Source organism: Psittacula echo (genome assembly GCF_963264785.1).
Source record: "Psittacula echo genome assembly, chromosome: 5".
Taxonomy (NCBI): domain Eukaryota; kingdom Metazoa; phylum Chordata; class Aves; order Psittaciformes; family Psittacidae; genus Psittacula; species Psittacula echo.
The window spans coordinates 74,394,041-74,403,659 of NC_137739.1; the positions used below are offsets into that span (position 1 = coordinate 74,394,041).

General features: G+C 41.2%; 1 protein-coding gene across 1 annotated transcript; it reads left to right on the forward strand.

Annotated features, from left to right (window-relative positions):
- Positions 1-815: 815 nt before the first annotated feature.
- On the forward strand, positions 816-9,619 carry MED6 (mediator complex subunit 6; the record flags this gene model as incomplete). Its single annotated transcript, XM_080619090.1, has 8 exons — positions 816-837; positions 4,578-4,737; positions 5,748-5,839; positions 6,607-6,689; positions 7,395-7,503; positions 7,942-8,057; positions 8,821-8,848; positions 9,392-9,619. The coding sequence occupies 8 exons, from the start codon at positions 816-818 to the stop codon at positions 9,520-9,522; spliced, it is 741 nt and encodes a 246-aa protein (XP_080475216.1). The 3' UTR covers positions 9,523-9,619.

Here is a 9,619-nt window from a genome sequence, read left to right on the forward strand (position 1 = left end):
AAGCCATGGCCAGTTGAAGATGGTTGTGGAACACCTGCACCTCTGTTTTTGAACAAACGCTCAGAATTAGCATTAAAAATGCATTTAGTTTTCATCACTAATGCCATCATTCTGGTTATGCATCACTCATGGGTGAGGAGCAGGTCACCTTGCACTTGTAGTGGAAGGCTGGAGCATCACAACTCTTCGCTGCATGCTTATGTTTCCCTGCCCAGCAACTGTGGACAGAGACAAGGGATGATTTCCAATCCCATCCCCATCTCCATCATCATCCCACCCAATCCCATCCCATCTCATCCCCTCCCCATTCCCCCAAACCCCATCCCATCCTCATTCCGTCCCATCCCATTCCATTCCGACCCATCCCATCCCATCCCATCGTACTCCATCCCCACCCCACCCAATCCCATCCCATCCTCATCCCGACCCGTCCCATCCAGTGCAGTCCAGTTCAGTCCCACTACATCCCCACCCCACCCAATTCCACCCCATCCTCATCCCCATCCCGTCTCATTCCATCCCGTCCCTACCCATCCCATCCCATCCCCACCCCACCCAATTCCATCCCATCCCGTCCTTCTGTATCCCCACTCCACTCAATCCCATCCCATTCGATTCCCATGACCATTCCCATTCCTATCCCCGCCTTCACCCCGGCTGGCCCACCCAGCTGCCGGAGGCCCCGCCCTCGCCCCGCCCCTCCGGGTGTGATGCCGCTCTAGTCTCCCGTCTCTGTTGTCTGCGCCGCTCTACCCCGCTCGCTGTTCTCACCTGCTCCCCGTGCCCGGCGTCGGGCGGAAGTGAGCGGCGGGGCCATGGCGGCTGTGGACATCCGAGGTAGGGCTGCGCCGGGCCGTGTCGTTTGCAGGCGCTCGGGGCTCCCGGGTCGCGGCGCTGCGTACGAGGCGGGCATCCCCTGCTCCGGCACCTCCGTGTCGAGCCGTGCGCCCTGCCGGGCGGCCGGGGCTGCGCTCCGCAGCGAAGGGGTGTGCTGCTTCCGCGGGCAGAGCGGGCGGGCCTGGCTGCCCTGGGGTGATTGGAGCTTGCTGCGCTATCGGCGTTGCTCCAGCGAGCCTCCCACTTACGGGACGGTGAGATGTGGCCAGAGGTGTGAGGATAACAGAGGTGCTGCCTGTATTAGTGCTCCGTAGGGCGGCGGAGCTACTGAGTTGTATGCCTTTGGAAGCTCTGCACAAGGGGTTTAGTAGCGTTGGGAATGTATCTGTATCCCGGTAAGGGATTGGGATCAAAACGTGTCCAAAAAGCAGTTTTGTCACGGGCTGGAAGGGGATATGTATGAAAAGAAGCATCCCTTCTCCTACGCTGCTTCCTTTTCAGGTGGAATGAGGAGGTGACATGAGTGAACCGCCAAAAAAGAGAGTTTAGTTCTGGAGTGTGAAGGGAAGTGGGAAGCACTGGCATGTGTGGGGACCTGGACAGGACCAAAGCAGTGAGTTAGGCTGGTGATTGTAACTGGGCTTCGGGTGCATGGGAGAAGCCAGGGCAGGTGTTAGGAAAGTCAGAAAGAAGGCTGAAGTAACTGAGAACAAGAAAGGTTTGGGTAAGAATTCAGGGATATTAATAGGATATTTTGAAAAAGGGGTGGTACTTGAATGAAGTATTAAAGAAGGTTTACACTGTAACAAAATACAGCTTAAATTACTGTGAAGAGTTTGAACTCTGTGAAAAAGGGAGTTGAGAGAGCATGGCGAAGGAAATTATTGTTCTCTGAAAGGGCGTCTGAATGGGATCATACTGAGAATCTCTGTGGTGGAGTCTCAGGGAATGACCAAGAACAGGTATGTAGGGAATCTTGCGAGGATTTAGTTTTGATAATGTCATAGAGATTTTCTCTTCAAAATCTTACAGTCCTGTTCACTTTTCTGACTGCCTTGTTTGAGATACAGCAAGGACAGTTGATGGAGGAGTGCTGTACTAAGTTATTAGCTGCTGTGAGAGCCTTCTGTCTTAATCCAGATAATTTAAGCTCCCTCAAAGTTTTGTGGTTTTTGTTTGTTTGGGTTTTTTTTTATTATCTAATATGGTTCAATATATAGATTTTGGGGCATATTTACATTCTTAAGCTATAAAACTATTTTACAGTTCCTCTCAGTCTGTCAAAGCCTCATGTTGGGCTGTCTAGCTGGCAAGGCCAGGCACAGCACATTGTGTGAATTGCTCTCCTCTTTTTTTTTTCACCATGGTTTGCTGGATCATCTCCCAAATTGTCTTGATGTTTATGACATTGACAGTATTGTCACAAGCACTTTTGCATCTCTGATGCAGGAACACCATCCATTCTTTCTTATACCCAAAAATAAAGAGAAGTACTCCCTTCTTGGTGGGAAGAACAGGAGTGTCAGGTTCAGGGTTGTTTTTGTTCTTCCTTCCCTTTTTTCCAAGAATAGTGTAAGAGAACAATCTTACTTGTTATAAAGGCAATTATATATACTGGCACTAAGTAGCTATGGATAATTGAGCCTTTGAGCCCAGCTTTACATTCCGTTTTATAATACACTTAACAGTTTATATGCAGCATTATAGCAATAATAAAATAAAAACTATAAAGCCTGTCTGACATCCCTCTTGAGAAATGCAGTTATTGTTAAACACACAGGCAACAAAAGTTTGTATTTGAAATGAAGTGTGAACATTTACTGTGGCAAGAATGCAAGCACTTCAGATTGTGGGGTTTGTTGGGAAGGAAAGCTTGTCTTATGGTCCTGAAAAGTATTTAGGATAATCAGCACTAACACAATCTGCGTACTTAATAGTGAATCTCAGTGCTGTGATTCTGAGATTTCCTTTTTTATAGTGAGGAGAGACAGTAGTGTATGTGAAGTAACATGAACGGCTCTAGATTCTTGTTCTGTGAAAGAGGCTGGCAATTCTGAGGTTAACAAGGCAAAAATTATTTATATGTGACTATTTGTGCTGCATTTTCCCTGGTTTGCTAGGCAGCTAGTGTTACTTTATTAACTGTTCCTCGGAGAAGCTGCTAATAGTGTATGAGCTGGCATTTTGGAGCTCATCCAGTCATCCTCGAGCATGCTGAATTGTCACAGAAGTAAAATATTCACAGTGAAATGCTAAGTGGGAGTTCTGGGTACATGTATAATGCTTGAACATATAATGTGTTCCTGCAAGAAGAGAATTTCAGTCCTTTCAGTCATTAATCACTTCTCACCAGTTATGTTTTTAATTCTAGTCATTGATCACTTCTCACCAGTTACGTTTTTAATTCTAAGTCTTTGTTTCCTTGCTTTCTTGTGTCTTGGAAATTCTGTTTACTGCTGCAGCAATTGAAAATGGTTGAATTTCAGGGTGCTTTTCAAGGTGATTCGTGGATCTTCAATGTTAGCAGATTTGTTGACTGTGGAACCAATTGCTGATGCTGGTTTCTTTGGTCTGCTCCAGGAACATGATCTTGCTGCAGTGTGATAGTAAAATCCAGGGATTTTAATTCACATGTCCCCAAACCTATAGGAACTTAACTAGCATATGATGATTTGACCTTTATAGAATATGTTTCATTTAAAAAGCTTGCTTTTTTTTTATACAATTGTTTTTACTCTGTAATTAGATTTCTGTAATACCTACGGAGTTATGGAATAAGTAATTTGCTGCAGGCAATTGGCAGATTAATTTTAGTCAGGAATAAATCTCTTGTTCAAGATTACTGGGAAACATCTGCCCAAAGATAGCATCTTTGTCTGCTGTTTTGGGTTTTTTTGTTTATTATAGACTTCACCCACATAAAAAAATGGCATCTTTGAATCTAACAATATCAGCTGCTATCATATCATAGTGATATATATTTTAATAACAGAACACCTTAGAAATGTTACCAATGCCACTATTTTGTTTCACTCAGTAGTTTGCTCATTTACTTTAGCAAAAGAAAACTCTTTGTTTAATTAACAGATCTCTGCAGTGGTTTACTTATTTTGCAGCATCCTTTTTTACAACTTTGAAACTATTTTTCTCAGAAATAAATTGTTCTAAATATGACCAGGCTTATGTTTAATGTAAGCCTGGTCACATTAGGGGGTAGGCTCACCCTACCCCCTCCAACTGGTTCTAAATCAGCTTAGCAAATTCAACTTACTTACCAGAGACCTAGCTTTGTAAAGGAACCATGCTTTGGATTGTCTTTTTACTCAGCTAATGCTGTGGTTCGTAGAATAAACTGCATATAATACTACTGAGTAGATGTAGCATTATACTGTTATATGCAGTATCAGAGCTAAATGACTCCCACCAACATAACATGCACATATGTGCACACAGACCCTCCTCGTGTTCTTGAGACATAAAGGTACACCAGCAACTAGTGGTGAAGGAAGGAAAGGTGCAATAATTAAGAAAAGACTGTGTTTCTGTTGTGTATCTACAGCAGATCTGCAGAAGGTTAAAGGATATCAGTTATTATTTGAGCTCTCTGAAACACATTTTTGATTAGGTTTGTGTGAGGCTGTGTTGCACCTCCTTCCCCTGCTGTAATCAATAACTGGTAGTAATATACTCCTGGAGGTATCTGTAGTGCTTTGGTACTCAGTGTATATTTCTCTTCTCAGATAATCTCTTGGGAATTTCCTGGGTTGACAGCTCCTGGATTCCAATATTAAACAATGGGAGTGTGTTGGACTATTTCTCAGAGCGAAGTAACCCATTCTATGACCGAACATGTAACAATGAAGTTGTCAAAATGCAGCGGATGACCTTGGAACATTTGAAGTAAGTTGTCATTTAGAACTGCTTCCTGTACAGCATCCTTTGTCCCTCCATCCAGAGACTTTGATGGTTGAATGGAAGCGTGCTAGGAACCTCTTCCGTTCTGTGCTTTTTAGTCCTACCACTTGCTAGGGAGCCCAGCTTTTTTTGTATTTGGATGTCTTCTACTTCCTCATATGCCATTTGAAGGAGGTGTTAAGCATGAACAGTTTATGCGTGTTCTGAGATTCCAGTAAATCGCCTTTTAGATGTTTGAATTAGAAAAGCTGTCTTCTCTCATCCTTCCAGCTCAACAGAACCTGAGTAGCATTAATAGAGTTAAATGTTTTTCTATGGTGAATAGGGTTTATGTTAGGGGATACTTCAAATTCAGAAATAGTTTGTGTTTCTATATCCTGCTGGCTATGTGCCATACTTAATTTCCTCCAAAGAGCTAGCTTTTTAGCACGGATAACAAAAGTAGTGAGTGTTGTAAATAAACTGATCACAGATGGTTGTGTAATAAGATTACAGCATGCACAAGTTAACTTTCTTTGAAGTTCCCCATCTGCTACACTGAGCATAAGTGAGATGTTTGAGAACTATTTAAAGACTCCACAGTATGATAGAGAGTGTGCAAACTGAGCTAAAAGTTCATTGGTAAAGTCATTTGTGCTCAGATGTGGTTGTAGAGGGGTTTTCACATCAGACACACATGTTCACATCATACACCGGTCCTTTGTGTTTAAATGACATCTTGGTGATGACCGATTATTATCTTTCTTGCTATTTATTTGTTTGCTAACATGTTCTACTTAGATATTGTGTTAAGTTGTACTGACTCTTTTTGTATTTGCAGCTAGGTTTTGGTAGCTACCTCAGAAAATTCTGTGCCTTTATTTACTGCACATTATATAGAATTGCTTCTAGAGCATCAGAGCTTCATCCCTTTACTGCCAGGCCCTTTGGTAGCACTTCATATTCTACAGATTTTGCTTTGAGGAAGATACTTACTCTGGTTGCTTCTTTTTCAGCCAGATGGTTGGAGTGGAGTACATCCTTCTTCATGCTCAAGAGCCCATTCTCTTCATTATCCGAAAGCAGCAAAGGCAGTCTCCTACACAAGGTAAGGTCACAATTCTGGTCACCGTTGAGAAGGCTGATCAGTTAGTTGCTTTTGTCTGTTCCTTATTGGTGTTTAACCACTCCTGTCTCTCTTTTAAATCTAAATAAAATGGTATGAGGATTTCCGGTGGAGTGGAGATACTTTGTCTAGCAGAGTGACCTCTAGTGTGCTTATAGCAGGGATTGCCACCTCGTGGTGAAATATGAAGAGTGCAATGAGAAATTGCTGCCCTGTGGTATGTTTTGCCTTGGGAAATGGATAATAGCATTCACACCATATCGTATTTATCTGTTAGGCTACGCAAAAGCTTTCATTTTAATTATTTGAATATAAGGCTAACTATATCTTTGCGTGGGGCTGATGAGCTTAGTTCAGTTTAAGCTAATCGTCTGTAGAGGTTAATATGTGATTTATGATTCTTCAAAACATAGTATCATGAGGTTGGGAGAGGGATCATTCATGCTTCTGTGTGTGTCATATCACTTTCTTATTCTGCACTATTCCCACCTTTTAACTGTGGGTTGGTTATACTGCTAAGTAGATTCTTACAGTAGAAGAGGGCTTTTTCCCCCTTATCAGTCTGTGGCTAAGGTACAAATAAAGGACCTTGAAGGAAAATGTTAAGAATAGAAAATTTGGTCATGGATATTGTGATTTCTGCTGTTAAAACTGAAATTCAGCAACAAATACCCTGTCTTCAGCCACAGCTTTTAAATTGATCCTATCTCTTCTTTTTTTTTTTTTTTTTATTTTTTTCCTCTCCACAGTTATTCCACTGGCCGACTACTATATTATTGCTGGAGTGATTTATCAGGCACCTGACTTAGGTTCTGTCATTAACTCCAGAGTTGTAAGTGTTCTGTGCATTTGATGGATACTGGTTTGTACCTGCTTTTACTTCTGGGTGTTCCTCAGGCTGTTTAAATCCTTCCTTTGCTGTTTTGAGGAAAGATCTTGTGTAGTACACAGTAACATAAAACAACCCCACCGGTTAATATGGTGCACGTCCCACATGGAAATGAAAGATCTTGCAAGCGTGCAGTATGGTCCAGAAATTAGGATATGCTGTTTCAGGATGAAGGATCAGAATTAACTGAAGCTACACAATTAGCAGACCAGCATAAGGTTTGAATAATCAAAAGAAAAAATACATCACAAATGCATGTGAAATAGTAATTAAGTACATAGTGAAGCTTGCTTTGGAATGTCACTGTTAAGGGAATGTAATATTTCTCTTTAAGTGAGGCTTATGTTTTTAAGTTGATGTGGTATTTCTGTTTAAAATGGGCACTTGTGTTTGTTTTGATTTTTTTTTTCTGTTCTTGTAAACAACTGCTTTTGTAAGTTTTTCCTCTTGTCAGTTTAGAAAAGCACTTCAGAAAATGTGTTGTAAGAGCCTATTAAAGAGATTACAGTCTTGATCCAAAAGTCCTAAATTCCCTTCCCAGAACAAAAATAAATACAGAATACTAATTTTAAAATCTGTTCTTTCAAAGTTTTATACTGTATTTTTTCCTTAAACTCTGAACACTGCCTTATGTTCTTGTTCTGAAAGCTCACTGCAGTGCATGGAATTCAGTCTGCTTTTGAAGAAGCCATGTCCTACTGTCGCTATCACCCATCCAAGGGCTACTGGTGGCATTTCAAAGACCAAGAAGAACGAGGTGTGAATCCTAGTTGTTCCTGTGTACTTTGGTGGGGGAAGGTAATATAGAAAACCTTGAGACAATGCAAAGTGATTGTGTAGAGATGAGGTTAAGTGTCTGTCTGATGGGTAAGTTAGTGCTCCCTGTCAGGAATCTTGCTCTTCTGTGCTGGTGGGGATGAATATTGAGGCATGGGTGGGAGATGAAAATTGTGAGCTGTGTGTCAACAAAGTGGGGAAATCTTCAACCCACTGGAGACCAGAGTGCATCTTCTGAAGGCAGACCAGTTTGTTAGGAAGTAAGAATTGTCCTTAATGTGTCTTCCACAAAGAAAATAACTGGTGTCAAAGGGAAAATGTAGATGAATTTTGGAGGAGGGATGAATACTAGCTTGTCATACAACAAAGTGGACAGAACTTCTAATACAGCTTTCTCCTACATTTCTGTGGCTTGCAGAGAAAGCTAAACCAAAAGCCAAGAAGAAAGAAGAACCAAGTTCTATTTTCCAAAGGCAACGGGTAGATGCTTTGCTTTTAGACTTAAGACAAAAGTTTCCACCCAAATTTGTTCAGGTAGGATGCTTACAAGCCATAGTATTTCTGCAACTTAGAATGTAAGGCAGTTAGAAGCACTTGAACAGCTGAAACTGAATGGGAATTTTGTGTGCTTTCTGCAATGGCAGCGTGGGTTAGATAATAAATTTGAAATGGAATGCTCTGACTGGAGTGTAGGATTCTCCTTTGTGATTGCAGGAGTCATTTAAGACCTTGGCAAAACTGTGAGAGTGAATTTTCTTATACAGATTCCTTACCTAATCATAGAGGGTCTGTTCTTGTCAGCTATCGAGTTTTGCTACTGCTTCCAGTTTCCTGCTTTGTGAGCTAAATCAAGCCACCACTGCTGTTTTGTTTTAGCTACTCTATTGTTTTTGAGGCTTATTAATTAGTGTGGAAATTCTTAGCATTCTGTGAAGTTGTAATTACCTCTGATCATCTCTAGTAGCCATTTGTTCCACCACGTCTTCTGCTTGGGAAGAACAGAAATGATGTTTACAGCAACTCACGAGACTGTTTACTCCTCAGATGGGGGAAAGACTGGCTGTGTAATTTTTGTGTAATTTTAGTGCTTTTCAGTTGTCAGAGCAGACACTGGATGTTGTAAAATGTTAATTGGATTTTGTTTAAAGTGTATTTAGTGATTCATTCTACCATCAACTGCTATGTATAAGCGTTTATTTGCTTGGTGTACATTCCTAAATGAATAGTAGGCAGGCTTAAGAACTATTACCTTTGTCCTGCTAATGTGTTGTTTTATTTTTTTCTTCCTCCCCCATAGCAAAAACTTGGAGAAAAGCCTATCCCAGGTAAAACTCTAATATTCTCTCAAGACTTAAAAAATAGGCTCTATATAGCAATGTCTTCCAGTTGCCATACAAGCTTCTTGCTGCTGCTGAGCTAGCTGCTTAGGAATTCTGGCATTCCTAGATTAAAAAATTTTCATTGAAAAAAATGTGTATTCTACTCTTGCCCTTTCTGTCTGTAAAACTGTATTGCCTGAAGGTCCAAATGCAGGAAATGGTCTTTGAAAGCAGAATGAGGGAAAATGAGGGAACAGTTTAGTCAATCCAGCATCTTGGTGATTTTTGAATGGTGCTATAAGCTCAAGAAAGCATGTGAAGGCTTTGAGTTGACCATAAGCAACCTCAAAACAGGAAAACTCTAAACTGTATCTCTTCAGTTTGTTCTGCATTTTTACCAGTATTGATATGAATTTAATCGTTGGTTATTCTTAAACCTTTGAAATTAATTTTGGCCCTTTGACATCAACTGTATTTTCAAAGTACTCTCAGTCGTGTTTTAAGAATAAAAATTGGAGGTTTAACTTTCTTTTGCTGTTACTTCTTAAGTGGATCAAATCAAGAAAGAACCAGAACCAGCCCCGGAAGCTGTCAAGCAAGAGGAAAAAGAGACTGTAAAGAATGCTCAGCAGAGTGCTGGTGCTAAAGGACCACCGGAAAAACGGATGAGACTCCAGTGAAGGTAGAAGTTGTTGCACATCTGGATTGGTACCTGGAAAACAGGATATTCTTGCTCCCCTTTCTTTATATTTAAGCCCTTCCACTGCGACTGATGAT